This window comes from Monodelphis domestica, chromosome 5 (assembly GCF_027887165.1).
Source record: "Monodelphis domestica isolate mMonDom1 chromosome 5, mMonDom1.pri, whole genome shotgun sequence".
Lineage (NCBI taxonomy): Eukaryota > Metazoa > Chordata > Mammalia > Didelphimorphia > Didelphidae > Monodelphis > Monodelphis domestica.
The window spans coordinates 275,339,869-275,356,859 of NC_077231.1; the positions used below are offsets into that span (position 1 = coordinate 275,339,869).

General features: G+C 36.8%; 1 protein-coding gene and 1 long non-coding RNA gene across 3 annotated transcripts in view; one reads left to right on the forward strand and one right to left on the reverse strand.

The window, feature by feature from the left end:
* The window catches only part of CLDN12 (claudin 12), a 33,631-nt gene extending 21,343 nt beyond the window's left edge, over window positions 1–12,288 (forward strand). Inside the window, exon 4 of one of the 2 annotated variants that reach the window (XR_001625224.2) lies at window positions 7,319–8,262. Coding sequence is in view for 1 of the 2 variants with exons in the window: in XM_056800180.1 (XP_056656158.1) it covers window positions 7,319–7,504 (186 nt within the window). In the remaining variant the exon portion in view is untranslated. Of the gene's footprint in view, window positions 1–7,318 lie in introns of both variants that reach the window. The other variant, XM_056800180.1, reaches the window with a different exon arrangement.
* LOC103102010 (uncharacterized) overlaps window positions 9,300–16,991 on the reverse strand; it is a 29,685-nt gene continuing 21,993 nt past the window's right edge. Inside the window, exon 3 of the long non-coding RNA XR_473498.3 lies at window positions 9,300–9,722. This is a non-coding gene — a long non-coding RNA (uncharacterized LOC103102010). The remainder of the gene's footprint in view (window positions 9,723–16,991) is intronic.

Consider the following 16,991-nt stretch of genomic DNA (forward strand, 5'->3'; position numbering starts at 1 on the left):
AGCAGGAGGGGAAGGAAATTAGCATGTGGTATTTTCCCTATCTTTGAATAAATAAATATTTATTAAGTACTTGCTATATGTCAAGCTCTATGCTAAGCTTTGGGAATACAAATACAAGCAAGAAAAATTCCTCAAGAAATTTGCTTTCTAATGAGGATCTTAGTGGAAAATAGGTTGCACATATGATGCCATGATTTGAAATGGAGGAGGATTCTAGACGATATAAAATGAAAGTTCATTTATCAGAGACAAGAATCTCAGGGACAGAATCCAAACTCCATTATGAGGAAGAATGTTTTAAAAGTGGACAAGAAAAACTATTAATCTAATACATAGAATATTCATAGCCAGTAGTTTTACAGTTCCTCTTGTCTCCCTGTTATGCTCTTTCTGTAACATACACACAGTGTTGGATAAATACAAGTTTTTACCATCATACTTTTCATTTTTGTTATTTTATCAATAACATGTTCTATATTATTTCATGTTATAGTGTCTAAGCTTATCATTTATTTTCTAGATTTTTTTGGCTTTCTGAGATTTTAGAAAGTCATTTTAACTTTTTTAGTAACACAAACTTTATTTTGAATATGGTTGTTTGTGGAAAGATGCCTACAGGTTGCCAATTTTATCCATTTTTTTAACTTTAAAATTTTTCTTTTAATTACATGTCAAAAATTTTTAACAATTGTTATCTGACATTTTCAGTTTCCTCTGACCACTCCCCTAGGCAGTAAGTATTCTGACATAGGTTATACCAGTGCTTTCATGCAATACACCTTTCTTTTTTTAATTAAAAAAATTTATTATTTTAAAAGTATTTTTCCATTGTTACATGATTCATGTTCTCTCCCTCCCCTCTTTCCTCCCATCTCCCAGACCTGACAAACAATTCCACTGGGTTATACTTGCAATACATCTTTCTATATTCCTCATGTCTCTAAAGGAAGACACCTATCACATATACAAGAAAACACTCATGAAGGAGATAAAGTAAAAATGGAATGCTTTGATCTGCAATCAGATTCCAATAGTTCCTTTTGTGGCTGTGAATAGCATTTTTTAGCATGAGTCCCTTGAGGTTATTATCTTATTCGTTATTTGTAGAGTCTGATACCTTCTGCCTATATTAGGGGTGTAGCTTATATGCCCCTACTTTTGTCATCATTTATGAGATAAGTCAACACTATCCATACTGTAAGATTAAAATTAATATCCAATAACTCCAAGCATTATATTTTATATGTTTTATTAATAATCACTTGAAGTAGAGGAAAAGTATAGCCTGAGTAAAGACAAGTTTACCAGACCACAAAAGCTGGAGAAGAGAGAGAGGGTGGGCTTACAGAAACTTATCTACAAAACTTATGGAAGTAACATGAGGATGAAAGTAGGATTCTGGGAAACAGTCCTGTAGTACAAAATTCTAAATATACAATCCCCCCTGTGATTCCCATGGAAAACGAGCATGTAGAAATCTCCCAGATTTACATGCCTAGTTTCCCTATGGAATCAACACATAACCAACTTAAAGATCTTCAACTAGAGGTACATACAACATTGCATTTTCTAAGGGGAAATTACAATAATTTGGGTATGAGAAGGAAACAAAAGAGAAAAAGAACAAAACCAATGATTGCTACATTGACAAAAAAACAATTTGGGGGCAACTGCCCCTTTGGCATAAGAGTGTACATTTCAAAACAAATACATTCAAACCCCTCCACAGTTCAAATCACCACATCCCAAAGTTCACTCTGGATCTTTTGGTGCAGTGTGTGGTCTCTGCAGGCAAATTCATGGCGCCTTCTCCAAATAGCTCACTTTCTGAATTCGGGGAGTAGGCAATTTTCATATCCTAAAATTACTCTCAAAAGAATTTAAACTTTGCATTATAGGATAATAAAACCCCACTGAGGAGGGTGTTGACTGACACATGGATCATCCAGGGATACATGACGAATCAATTGTCAAAAGAAAATAAAAAACATTTTAAAAATCCAAATAAAAGAGAAAAAATAATTTCTGAGTGAAATATAAAATATCAAAGTCTTATGTGAAAAAATTTGAAATAAGAAAAAATAAACCTCTAACAGGTCCTTGAATCAGGGCCTGATTGAAGTGATTTATGTTCCACAAGCCTATAGTTGCAATTATGCACTTATCTAATCAACAGCCAGGACTACAGAAAATTGCCACACTATGAAAGAGAGAAAAAAGGGACTAGATTTTGAAGCAGATGGGAAATAGCATTCCTTGGTCTTATTTTACCTTTTCTCTCAGGAATGGGGGAGCCAGGATGGTAGCCAAACTTCGTTACTTTTCAGAATATGGCATGGGGAAGACCTGCATCTGACCTATGTCAAACTGCCGCAACCTTGAACCTCAAACAAGTTCAAGTTCTATGTCTTGGCTCAGAATCTCATCAAACCTACCAAGATTGGTTGGTCTCCTTGACCTTGTGCTCCTTGTCACTGTATAGTGGCTCTTTAGTGATCCCTTCTCCTAGAATCAGATACAGTCCTTAATAAAAGTCCCATAATATTTAATAATCAATGTCAGGTTTCCAGAGTAGAAAGTTTTGGGGTATGCATTGACATTAAGGCTAATGGACATTTTAAACTTACCCTAGTGCAAAATAAACCCATTAATACTGTAAAAATGGAGATTTTTACAGGAAAAGAAGGAAGAGACCTTTTCATACAAGAACTTACAAGCATGGGGTATTTAAAAGGATATCTTTTGACTGTTCTGGTAATTTCATTGATTTTACCTGTGTGCCAGGGGAAAAATTTAGCTTCCTGCAACTCTTTAGCTGATTTTGAAATTCCTAAAATCCACTCTTACTATGGGGAGGAAACTCAGTGGCTCAATGAATTGAGAGCCAGGCATAGAGATGGGAGGTCCTGGGTTGGAATCTGGCCTCAGACATTTGCTGGCGGTGTGGCCCTGAGTGGGTTGCTTAAACCCCATTGCCTAGCCCATAACAATCTTCTGCCTTCTGATAATAGGCATCTAAATGGATAAAAACACAAGGAACTTTAAAGAGACTGGAGATTATATTTTTAAGGCATTTCAAGACTCCAATGTTTTATAAAGATCTCTGTATTCTATTGCATTTACTGATTGCTTTGTTTAAGATTTAACTTTGTGATTTTAAGTTCATATATTACTGCATTCAATATTATTATGTTATACTGTTCTTTCATTTTAATGTACTGAGTTTTAACTACTGTTATATTCTGTTGCTTTTCTCCTATAACCATACTGAACAAACAAACATTGAGTAAGCCCATATAAAAAAAAACAACAACAGCTTTTCTATTTTGACTTTGTAAATTGTCACATAGAGAATAGATGGACTCCATCAGAAAAATTGCTATAACAACTTTTGGAAAATTTACTGTGCTGAATATCTCAATTGATTTTAAGGGTTCTTTAGACATGATTTTAGAAATTTTTCTTAACAATCTCTGGTCATTTTTGCCTGCCCCTAACATGAGGTAAGGCCCATTCTAGTAGCTGAAGTGAAATACAATTATAACCCCCAACCTTCCCACATTTCTAAAAATGTGAATGGAAGTTGGGCAGTTAATCCCAGGGCATGTACCCCTAGAAGCCTCTCAAAAGAAAAAAAAAAAGGGAGCATCTCTCATTTATACTCTTCAGCTCATTTTACTTCCACCAGAATGATATCTAGAATTCTTGATGTTCAAAACCAAAAATAAGTTTTACTTTGTTTAAAAATATGTTTACCAAGGTTGACCTGTCTGTGAAAATTGTGACAAATATCCCTCAGTTCATAGGCTTTTAAAAATGCCATACAGCAACTTATGTGAAATATGATAGTGTGTTTGTTTGCTATTGTAATTAATCAGGCTATTGAGAATTTTGGGGATACTGATTCCTAAATATTTGTACTACTGTTCTTTAAAAATGAAAAATGTTACCTTGTTCAATTCATTTGCTTGCACTCACAGTGGATCATGGCCAGATATGAAGAGGAAATGGATCTCATTTTTGGTGAGAAAGCCTTGTGTTCTATATTTTCTTAGCTGACACAGTGTGGCAATGATTATAAGCTATATTTTTGAATTTTAAAACTCTTTTATTATATTTTTCTTGCATGTGCAATATACTATTTCAGTCTTATTTATTTTTTCTCTCCTTTTTATATTTGAAGCACATGTCACCAGTATTAAGATTTTCTTTAACTTTTTGATTTAGCAATAATATAAGTTTAAAATACATTTGCTATAATGCTAATGCATGCCCCCAAAGCTTGAGACTATAAAAATGATGCCACTAATTGTTTTAAAAAAATTATGGGACTTTGCTTAATACTTCTGTCTGATTCCAGGACAAGATATATACAAGAGCCATTGCATAGGGCCAAAGATAAACCAATCCAGGATAGATTGATGCACTTCTAAGCCAATACAAAGGTCTTGAATCTAGTGTGAAGACTCGAGGTTGCTATGTTTAACATTTGTTATGACATAGGCCTTCCTTGTGTCCACCCTCACTCTGAAAATACTTACAGACGAGTATCCCCAAACTTGGCTCCTACTTGGCTCCTATAATCTGGTCCCTTTTCTGTCTTTCATAGTGTGGCAAAACTTTCTGTAGTTCTGGCTACTGACTGGGTAAATGCATCATTGCTTAGATCATTTTAATTGGGCCCTGATTCAAGTACCTGTTATAGATTTATTTTTCTTTTACTTAGAATTTTTACATATAAGACTTTGATAGTCTATATTTTCTTCCAGAAATTATCTTTTTTATTTGGATTTTTCTGATGTCTTTTTAATTTCTCTTGCCAATTGATTCATATACCTCTTAACTCAGCCATGGATCCCTAAGTGATCTTCTATTTTTCCAATCACCCTTTTAAAGGGGAAGTGTAAAAAAAATATTATTATTTTAAATTGCAAAGTTTAAATTCCTTTTGAGAAGAATTTTAGGTAAAGAAACATGATACCTCTCCAAAGGTTGTATACAAGTTGTAACCAGTTTGATGGAGTTCATCCATCATCATCTATGTGACAACAAAAGCAAGAATGAACAAAAGGCCAGTTAGGCAACGTGATCTTGATGGATCTGGTGACAAATCCAGCATCCATCAGGATCTATGGTTTTGCCATGGAAAAGGGTTTGTGCAAGTTGTTTATGGACTTTTACAATGGTGTTTTCTCCAGTCCAGTCATATGGGAAGGCACAAATAAAGACAATGTAGTAGCACATATAGCTAATGACCCAAACACAGTAACTTAAAATCACTTAGTGAAATGGAACATAATAGATTAGATTAATATGTGAACTTAACAAATAAAATGAAATCCTAAAACCATCAGGAAATACAATATATGTGACAAGATATAGGCACTGAATTCAAGAGTACTTTTCCCCAGTTCCAATAGTTGTGTTACAGACTTCTTCACTATTTGGAGGGGAACAAACTCAAACAGTTAACATCAATAAAACAATGGGCTCTGAAAAGGCTTAAAAATTCACCTCCAGAATCTTTAAGGTTCCTTCCCCTCCAGAGTATCATCATCCATTTAGAGTCCTTTGGTCACACCTCTGGTGTTCCCCATACCCACACTGAACATAGTGTGGATGAACCCCATATTGGATGTGTTGCAGAGATTGGGTATAGAGTTTCCCTTCTGCATCTTGAGATTGCTCCAGATATATTTCCTTTTTGGGGGAAGAATGGATAAATTTCAGAGTATCCAATCAGTACCAGTACTCCCAGGAACAGTAGTAAAAAAAGACATCCTAAAGCTGTAATGCATTGCTCTTTCATAGAGTTGTCCATGCTTGCAATCCTACTTATTAAATTGGTTGCAAATCTACTTCCTATCTGTAGGTGATGCTACCCTAGTATGTACTGCCTAAGAGTAAAAGCCTCACAAGGAATGTTTGGGAGAAGAGTTCTATCCCTTACCCTACACAGGGGTAAAACCAGTGGCCATGTGATACCTCAATACCCACCCCCATAGCCAGGAGCATGGAAGCCCTCTTGGGTTAGCCAGGCTGGGGTTGGGGTGAATAGTGTGGATTTGCTGCTCCATGCTGTTTCCCTGCTAAAAAGCAGCTAGCACAGCCTTGAGACCCATGTTGGGTGGGTAGGGATGGGATTTATACTTCACCCTCCATGCAGAATATCAAGGTGCTTCTAAACAGCTCTCAAACCCTTGGGCAATTGGGCATGGACTGTAGTAGTTTTCAGACAGCAGAAGAGGCAAGAAGTGGATTATCTTTTTTGGCCAGAAGCGCCGGTGAAAAAAGGGGGCAAAAAAAACACAGCATGGGGAAAAGCAGCTTATCAGAAAGAGAAAAATTTATCTGCTCCTTATCCTTTACTGAAAAGCTTTCTTTAAAAAAATTGAGAATTCTTTTCCTAACTTCACTGGGTATCATAAATGTAAGATTAAAATATTCAGTATTTCCAATTTTATAAGTTTTATTAATAATCACTTGAAGTAGAGAAAAAGTATAGACTGAGTAAAGACAAGTTTACTGGACTGTGAAAGTGGGAGAAGAGAGAGAGAGAAGGTGGGTTTACAGAAATTTATCCACTGTGAAGATTGGATTTAGCTATCTCCTAATTATAACAATGAAGATACTTAGCTCTTCCTTTATTGGGAAGATTAAATTGTAATCCCCTGATTGTAACAATGAAGGTACTTAGCTCTTCCTTTATTGGGAAGCTTGAATTGTAATCCACAGTCTATTTTTAGATTTTAATCTACAAAAAGGTGGCAATGCAGTATTTGAAGTATATCTATTCATTTTAACTACAAAAAGGTATTAACTAACTATGAAAGGTGAACTAACCAAGAAAGGTGTTAAGTAACCAAAAAAAGGTATAATCTAACCAAAGAAGGTGTGAGCTAAAGAGTGGACAGTCCTGGAGAAAAGCGTCTGCTATGATTGGTAGATGTGAAATTTAGGGGAGGTGTGTAAAATTGAGATTTTAACTCTGGACTTCAATCCCCACAAGCCCTTGCTCCACTTCCCCAAAATGCTTTGTAATCTCATGGAATTCTGAGGTGGGCGAGATCAAGAAGGTATTTAACCTGATTGCAAGGCTTTTGTGCTCTCTTTTTGGACTTCCGTTTTGGAGCAGACGTGGCTCTTTCCATAATGTAGGTGAGGTCTTGTCTAGGCCTCTGGCCTAGGCACATTTTCCTTATCCTGTATTTTCTTTAATCCTTAATCCTTAATAAATCTCTAAAAAAATATAATACCCCTTGCAGAGAGAAACTAATTTCTACCTGCCTCAGTCTCCCCTAAATTTTAATCTTTACAGGTGACACAAGAAAAAAAGATCTTTAAAAAGAGAATCAGAGGCCAGAAGAAGATATATTTGATTCGAAATTTGAGTTGGATGGAGGATTCTCTGACTTGGAGTTGGACTGGAAGAACTGGACCCCTGGAAGAACTCATGCAGGAGATCTCAGACTGCTTTTCCATTTTAGACTGTCACCGCTGGTGAGTGAAAGGCTGATTTAGTGACCCTGCCTTTCTCGAAGGTGTAAAAAAAATTTAACACTCCAAAATGTAAGGACATAATGTGAGGATGAAAGTAGGATTCTGGGAAACATAGTCCTGGGGTACAAAATTCTAATTACACAATATGAATAGTCCATATAGGGGGAAACATACCAGGAACCCCTTAATAAACTGTAATAACTATCAATTATAAATTACTGATATTAAAATAAATAAATATTTACTTTCATTATTTTAAACATATTTCATAAACATCATAAACAGTTTTCAACTTAGTAACCATTGACAAAGTTGGTAAATTGCTGGGACTTAATTTGATCTTCTCCAGATTTTTGCTTGCAAATGAAAATAGATACCTTTTGCCACCATCTTTCTTTGGGCAAACTTGGTTGAAAGTGCTGGAAAAACACAATGATATACATCCTGAGGTAGTGAGATTGGAGGTGATATCATATTTCAACTTCTTGCATAGCCGACCAGGATATCTTCTAAATTTTCGTGGATCCATTTGACAATATTCTAGAAAGTCCAATGTCTTTCAAAGATGCAGGTGGAAGAAAGGAAGGAAAAACCCAACACAAATGCTCGAAAAGGAAAGATGGTATTGCTCAGGAAATTGTACTTACTAGTAAATAAATAAGTTTGGACTGAACTGGTCCCAACGGTTCCCAACACCCATAGTTAGTGTCACAATAAGCATCCAAGTATTTCTACGAGAAGTGTGGGGTAATGGTAAAAGGAAGGTGTTGTTGTTGGGGGGGATAGAGTAGAGGGGGAGGTAAAAGAAAGATAAGGCATGAAAGAATTGACCCAGATATTATGGTATGCAGACGCTTCCACACTCCGTAACATTTGTAGGGGGGCTGTAATTATGCTTTTTCATTGTCCATCAAAATTCTCTACCAAAAATGGAAGCTACATTAATTCTTCAGGGCTTTGCTCTATAGAGAGAAAGCACAACTTAATTAAAGAAAATAGGTTTTGGCACTTCTTCCATCCAAGGTTTTATCCAGTTGCCACTGCTTGAGGCTTTCTGCCAGCAGTTTCATAAAATTCTTATAGGACAGAGTAATAGCAAAAAGAGAAAAATATGTGAAGTGTAATTACATTTCTTAATGATACCATGATGAAGCTATTCTAGGCAATTGGATACAGACATATTTCCCCATTTAACATTCAACAGTTCCTAAAAACCCCGTTAGGATGAAATAGTATTATGGAGAATGGCAGATACTTCATTGGAACAGTATTATCTAGTTTTAAGAAATGTATGGGTTGCATTTGTATAATTCCCCCGAGTTATTTCCTTCAAATAGATAAAGGAGCATCTCCTTAATGTTCAACTCACTAGATCAAGGGCACTTACCCTGGATGTCAGGTTAGATTTCAGGAGATGGGTTAATATGAATGGGGAAAACTGGCATCTTTATTTTTTACCAACCTCTAGCTGAAATATAGCATCTCCTTCCTTTGCGAATTTAAACTTAGTAGAAGTGGAACTTGAACAGGGACCTCTGATTGCTTTTGCCTTTAGACTAGTGTAAGCCATAAAAGAAGAGGCGAATGACTCAGCCTCCAGGTCTGGCGGGGAGCAGTGCCTACATCTTTAGGGTGCTAGCAGTCCCATCTCCTTATACCTCTGTTACAGCTACACCAGATTGCTTCCTCTCCTCCTTACCCAGCTCAAACCCCTTCCCCAAGGGTAAAAGGAAGCTACAGAGGGAAGACTGTTGTTATAAATACATCAAGAATCACCTACAAAATATAATCACCAACAATGATTGTTATCACATTCATAATTGATTATGATTTTTTGCCACAGGTATTTGTAGCTATTACTGACATTTCAGAGGAAGTGGTTTTTGTTTCAAATACCCATTTTGACTGTCCAGCCAAATGGGATAACAATATCATTCTCAGCTGTTGTTCTTTTGTATAGATCATCATGGTCCAGTCAGTTTCAAAGTCAGAGAGTCAGTGCTTAGCCACAGAGAAAATGGCAGCACCCAAAAGGATGATCCTTGCCTCCAAGGTACCAGACTAAGGCCTTATCCAGCTCTAGTGTCCCTGTAATTCCAGGGCTGACCAAAGCAGAGCTCTGAAGTTCTCTCCTCTTCTTGATGTCCGCTGAACTCCATTCACACTTTCCAGCAACATCTCGTTTCGGATGGATGCTTGTTCTCATCTAGCAGTCGAATAATCTGAAGGAAAAACAAAACAAAACCTGGTAAGGTTTAAAAAATACCACTCCCTCCTCCAATTCTGCATTCTCATTTTAACAGAAAAGTCCAGAAAATGGAAGACCCCAACATCTAAAGGGATAAGACTTGAATCAGAGGATTTTTAGACACTATGATAGAAAGTATGAGAAGTTTGGGGCAGTTCTTTCAAGTCCTATTCCCTGAGCAGTCATCTTTGACTCTTTATTAGGCCTCCAGTGCTAAGGCAAAGTGGAAATAGTGGAAAGAATATTAGCTTTTAGAGTCAGAGGGTCTGAGCTCAAAGCGGACTCCATGACCTTGGGCAAGTCAATTAACTTCCCCGAGTCTCATTCTTCAGCTGTAAATGAGCAGGGGGTGGATAGCCTCAAGAGTCTCTAGATCTAGGATTGTAGTCAGAACCGTTGAAATTTAGGACAAAACTGCAAGCAGGCTCACAAGAACTAGTCTTTTCCTGAGGAAAAAAATTGTTTTGGAAGAAATCATTTGGAGATCAGGATTCCTCTTTTGCAAGACTCTCCATAATTAGATTGTTGGTATTGCAGAACAGTCCATTTCAAAAATTTCCCTTAGTGTAGTTACTCCCATCAGCATTTTTAAGCTTCATTAATTAGGAATGAGGACCATTGGGCAAGAGCAGCGGATAAATCCCTTCCAGCTCTAAGGCACTGTGTGGGTCTGTGACCCCCCTGAAGCCTGAAGTTCTATTCTGTGGAATGATGGGGACATCTAACGGCCAATTCAGGTAATTCCAGGGGACTATCCACAGGTCCTTTATTTGAACTACAGGACCATGAATTTAGATCTGGAAAGCATCTTGGAGTCCAATCCATCAAGTCTAAACTTCTCATTTTCACAAATGAAGAAACTGAAACCTAGAGAACGTAAATTATTGGTCCAGCTAAGCATCAGAGGTAGGATCCAAACTCAGCTCTCTGACTTCCAACCCTCTCTCAAACATTAGTTCATCTTTGCCAAAGAGCACTGTTGTTGTTCAATTGGGTCCAACTCTTTGTGACCCTATTTGGAGTTTTCTTGACAAAGATGCTCACATGCTTTGATATTTCCTTCTCCATTATTTTAAAGTTGAGGAAACTGAGGCAGATAGAGTGAAGTGACTTGCCCAGAGTCATAGAGTAAGTTTCTGAGGCCAGATTTCAACTCGAGAATATGAATCTTCCTGATTCCAGGCTCAATATTCTATCTACTGTGCCACCTGATTGCTGCCAAAGAGCAAGGTAAAATGCTTCAGATAGAATTTTCTGTGCTTTTAGTTGGTTTCAGGAATTTTTTGAAAAGTCTGTACTTCCTTCCCCCTTACCTATTGACTCCTCTCCTTTTACCTTTCTTTGATACATAGAAGTTAATTCATTGGACATTATTTTGGAATTAAACCCAATGAAAATTGTATAATTTAGGATAATTCCTGGTAAAACAATTAAAAAGACTTCCAGTTACTTCTGGTCATTCCATTGACTTTCCATGTGATAATAGACCTTAGGTTATTTTTTTCAATGAATGAATGATATGTTATCAATGTTTTATGAGTGTAGTGGAGGTCTGGTAAGTGTATAGACCTCCTTAAGTTTGATAAAATGCTTTGTTATCTACATAGAGACGACTTAGGAGCTGCTCCTGAGAGAATCCTGGGGACTAGAGCCTGCATGTGTATTCTGTCTCAGTGGTTCCCTTTGTCCTACCAGTTGGTGGGAAGGAACCATTTGCCATTGACTGTTTAGCTATAAATGATGGCTTCTTCAAAAGTTATCAAGTTCTATGACTTTGCTCCATTTGTGACTGAAGGGATGAGATGATCTCTTTACTAATGGCTTCCAGTCTGAGAACCAAAGCTGTAAAGTGAAGAGTCCTGAGCTGTCTCTCCCACTCTGCCTTGTGAAGATTGGATTTAGCTATCTCCTTATGGTAACAATGAAGATACTTAGCTCTTTCTTAATAGTGAAGCTAGAATTGTAAGCTATAATCTATTTTTAGATTTTAACTACAAAAAGATGTCAAGTAACTACAAAAGGTGAACTTAACAAAAGAGGATTTAAGTAACCCAAAAAGATAAAATCTAACCAAAGAAGATGAGAATTAAAGAATGGACAGTACTGGAAAAAAATCTAACCAAAGAAGGTGAGAACTAAAGAATGGGCAGTCCTGGAGAAAAGCATCTGCTGTGATTGGTAGATGGGAAAATTTAGAGGAGGTGACACAAGAGAAAAAGGTCTTTAAATAGAGGGGAAAAAGACTGAAGAGGACAATCAGTCAGTCACCCGAGCTTGGAGTAAAGAATGGAGGAGCAACTGGAAGACCTACACTCAGACTTCTTTTAGATTGTCACCCTTGGTGAGTAAAAGTTGATTTAGTGATCCACCTTTCTGGAGGCATGAAGCCTCCAGGTAAGGCTCATCTTCTTGAGACTCTTTTCTCCTGGCTGGGGCTTAGAAATCCTAACTGATATCAGAAGAAGCCAGATTTTTTTTTCTCTCTCTCTCTCATTCCTTAATATCTTCCTTCTATTGTAAATAAACTACCATAAATTCCATTTACTTTAGTAATTCATTTTGGGATTTAGAAATTAAATCTCTGGTGACCACATAATTAATATATTTCAGAGTCCAACCACAATTTAAAATTTAACAGCCTCAGGACATATCAACCTAATGGGCCTGGGCCTTTGACCTTTATGTTCTTTATTTTACATGCTAGGTACAGGGAATGGAGACTGATCTGGGGCAGGAATCTTGAAAACCAGGCTGGGTGATTACAGCTTTGGTGACCTGAGGAGTAAGGGTCCAGCACTCTAGACCCACAGAGGTTGGTGGTGATACTAGCTTTGGATATCAACATGGTGGGACCAATACTATATAGAACAGAACTAAATTGTAAGCCCAATCCCTTCCCAGAGACTGTGGTGGTTTGTGAACTGTGCCCCAGAGATGTTGGGGAAAATGTTTGCATGTTTGTTCCCTTTGTATTTGTGAAGTGACTATCCTTTTGCAAAACCTGGTTGATGATAAATGGTAAAAAGAAACTGGATCACTTGTCACTGACCACTTAACAATAAGAAGAAACCCAGTCATCAGGGGCTCAAATCTATAGCAAACAATAGAAATTCTTTCAAATTTTAGGACAACCTGAAACCCTAGTGGGGAGATGTTGCAAGCCTGACCCTGAGAGAGAATGAGTCAGAGCATACATGTTCATACTTGTGGGTTTTTAAATTAATATTCAATAACTAAAATAGTATATTTTATAAGTTAACAACTAGAGTAAAAGCTACCTAAACCACCCAGTCCACTCATGAAAGAAGAAAGAGAGGAGTGAGGAGCCACAGAACTTATAAAACAATCACATGACCATGCAACCGTGGAGGTACAGGAAAAGGAAAAAGGATTCTAGGTAATACAGAAAGGAATTTTGGGTAATGTAGTTTTAGGGGTTCAGGAATTTCCAACTATACATACTCACGTACCATGAACAATAATCAGGCCAATGTTTTGCTAATATATATTAAAGCTTTGGGGTCCTGAAAGGGAGAGAGTGATGTTGGTTTGCTCAGTCACAAAGCAAGTATGCCTTACAGGAACAACTCAGACCCAGGTCTTCATGACTTTGAAGCCAGCTGCCTCCCATCTCTCCCTTCTTTTCTTTAGACTCTGTATTTGAGCCAGGATCAGAGAACAAGAAATGTTTGGGTAAAAGAAAGAAGTATAGAAATATTATAGTGCCTGCCACTTCCCAGGAATTGAGAAGAAAATTTTGAGAATGATGAGATCTTTTTATTTTATTTTTAAAATGTTTTTTTATTTTAAAAATATTGTTTACGTGATTTATTTCCCCCCCTCTCCTCTTCCCTCCCACTCCCAGAGCCAACATGCAGTTCCACTGGGTTATGCAAATGTTATCACTTGATACCTATTTCCATGGTATTCATTTTTGCAATAGAGCAATCATATACTCATATAAACAAGTGATAAGTCATATGTTTTTCATCTGCATTTCTACTCCCACAGTTCTTTCTCTAGATGTGGATAACATTCTTTTTCATAAGTCCCTCAGGATTGTTCTGGATCATTGCATTGCTACTAGTAACAACGTCCATTACTTTCTGTGTGCAATGCCCTCCTGGTTCTGTTTATTTCACTCTGCATCAGTTCATGAAGGTTCTTTCAGTTCACATAGAAATCCTCCAGTTCATCATTCCTTACAGCACAATAGTATTACATCACCATCATAAACCACACTTTGCTCAGCCATTCCCCAATCAGTGGGCATCCCCTCATTTTGCAGTTTTTTGCCATCACAAAGAGCGCAGCTATGAATTTTTTTTTGAACAACCCTCTTTTATCATCTCTTTGGGGGCACAAACCTAGTACTGGTATTGCTGGATCAAAGGGCATGCATTCTTTTAAAGCCCTTTGGACATAAGAATAGGTCTTTTTAGATATTTCCCTCAGTTCAAGACTTCTTTTCTAAGAGGCCTGAAGAAGACCAATGGCTCATCTTAGGAGCTTCTATCTTTGTTGCAGCTTTGTCTTCCTTTCAGCTTCTCTTTTTGGTTTCTCCTTTCACTTTCTTCTGGTTACCATTGCTTTCTAGTTTGACTTGTTAGGTTCCAGGAAGAGCTAAATTACATGGTTTTCCTGATCCTTCCTCCTGTCTTCCTTCTTAAAAGTTATGTATTCTTCTTTTAAAACTTTCGGCTGAAAGATCACAGCAATTAAAATGGATCTAAGAGCTCCCAGAGATTGTGTATCCCCATGAATTTACAAATCTCAGAATTCCAGTAAGATTTTCAAACACAAGTGAAATAAGAAAAGCCCTACTCCCAATTCTCTAGTTCTGAAGCCATGAATTGTGATCAAATCAATAATGCATTCTTCCTGGAAGGGGCATGTCAATTCCCTTATGGCCTCACTCACCATCCCAATAACTTTTCACACCAAAATGGCCCTCCCTGCCCACTACTTCATTGTACCATTATGAGTGTTGTCCTTTGATTGCAATATAAGCTCTTACAGAGCAGGAACTTATTTTGCTTTTGTATTTGTATTCTTCTTTTTGGTTAGCACAGTGCTTCTTATTTACCAAATGCTTAATAAATACTTTTTCATATACATATTCATTGCAGATGAATGAGAAGAGAAAGATGAGGTAGTAATCGAAAGGGATACAATGGTTAAAGCCTTTGAAAAATATTTAATGTCAAAATAATGTCTCTCCTTTCTCTTTCTCTTTCTTCCTTCTTTCCTTCCTTCCTTCCTTTTTTCTTTCTTTCTTTCTTTCTTTCTTTCTTTCTTTCTTTCTTTCTTTCTTTCTTTCTTTCTTTCTTTCTTTCTTTCTTTCTTCCTTCCTTCCTTCCTTCCTTCCTTCCTTCCTTCCTTCCTTCCTTCCTTCCTTCCTTTCTTTCTTCCTTTCTTCCTTTCTTTCTTTCTTTCTTTCTTTCTTTCTTTCTTTCTTTCTTTCTTTCTTTCTTTCTTTCTTTCTTTCTTTCTTTCTTTCTTTCTTTCTTTCTTTCTTTCTTTCTTTCTTTCTTTCTTTCTTTCTTTCTTTCTTTCTTTCTTTCTCTGGATGATGTTTCTAGGAGAGGCAAGCAAAGAGGGATAGACTAAATATGCATAAGGGATTAGGGAGAAAAGATTAATAAAACAAAGAGCTGGGGAGGAAGCAAAGGAAAGTTTGCAAAACTATTCCCACCTGGAGATTATTTCTACTTTGCTGCTGAATTTACCTAAGTCAAAATAATAGATTTATAAATTAATACAAAAGTGGGAATATTATGAACCACTTATGGGAGGCCTTTTTCAATGTGTGCGGATGTTTGCTCAGATTTGTTTTTTTAGGAAGACAAAGTGTGCCTATAATTTAAAGTCCTAGATTTTCACTTGAAACTGACATTCTTAGTTTATAGTCATCCCTTATAGTCTCTCAGCCCTCAGTAATTAGAATAATAATTTAATTTTTTCATTACATCAAAAATAAGTCTAAATTTGTAGAGCATCTAATTAAGAGGTTTAGGGATTATTTAGATATTTTATCTTGAAAACAATTATATACACACATTTTTAGCATTGATGTTTGATCTGCTCAGTGAGTTCACTCTGATGAAAGAAATTAGCCAAATTTCTCTAATTAAGCAGTTAAATTTCTTTAATTTAACCACTTCCCTTAACTATTTCTCCTGAAAAAAGCAATAGACATCCTGTGCCCCCAAGCAAATATTTGAGAAATTGTCTCTTCTCTCCAACCTTGAAAAGCAACCTTTCTTCTTCTCCCCACTCCCCCCAACTTCTATCCTAACCAAGAGACTGTCAGTACAGCAGCAGCCATAAGGAATAATAGCTTTGACTGCCCTCCACTTTATGACATTCAGTACTGACCTGAACAAGCTCATTTTATGTGGGGCTTTATAGCTTCCAGACCACTTTACATACCTTATTTTATTTTATCCTCACAACAACGCTGTAAGGTAGGTAGTTGCAGGTGTTATTATTCCCTTTTTGGACATAATGAAACTGAAACTCTTTCTAAGTGACTTGGGCAACGTCACACAGATATTAAGTGGCTTGAACCCAGGTGCCCAGACTTCAGATCTAATTATTCTTCCTCTAAGCTAGGCTGCCTCTCCTAGATTAAACTGAAATCTTAATAAGTTTCTAAAATGTTGCTAGAAAGGAATTTTAGTACCAGGCTAAGTATTACGTTAAATAGATTTCCAACATGATACTCTATAAGCAAATGAACATAATTTGGCTTTGATGTATAATCTGCAGCTGTCTTGAAGACACAGAGCTTGGAATTGTTTGGGTTATAGACAAATCCTACTCTTGCTCTGTACCTCCAAGGATTTTCTTTAGTCTTGGGGAATGTCTTGATGGCATTCCAAAATACAGAGTGGGGAAAAGTTTTGAATATTTTTATTTTCCAAAGAGCACATTGATACAATGAGACCTGCTGAAAGGAAACTGATTTCATGAAAATGACTTACAGATGTGAATGAAAGTATAGAAAAAGTTCTTTGCTTTTTTCGTCTTTCAGTAGCCATATATGTCCAACAAAAAAATTACTGAATTTGGAATCAAAAGATCTGGGATCAAGGGATGCCCACCAATTCGGGAATGGCTAAATAAGTTATAGTATATGATTGTGTTGGAACACTACTGCATTGTAAGAAATGATGAGCAGGTTGATTTTAGCAAAACATGGGAAGCAGCAGAGAGGTGTGGATAGAGAGCCAGACATGGA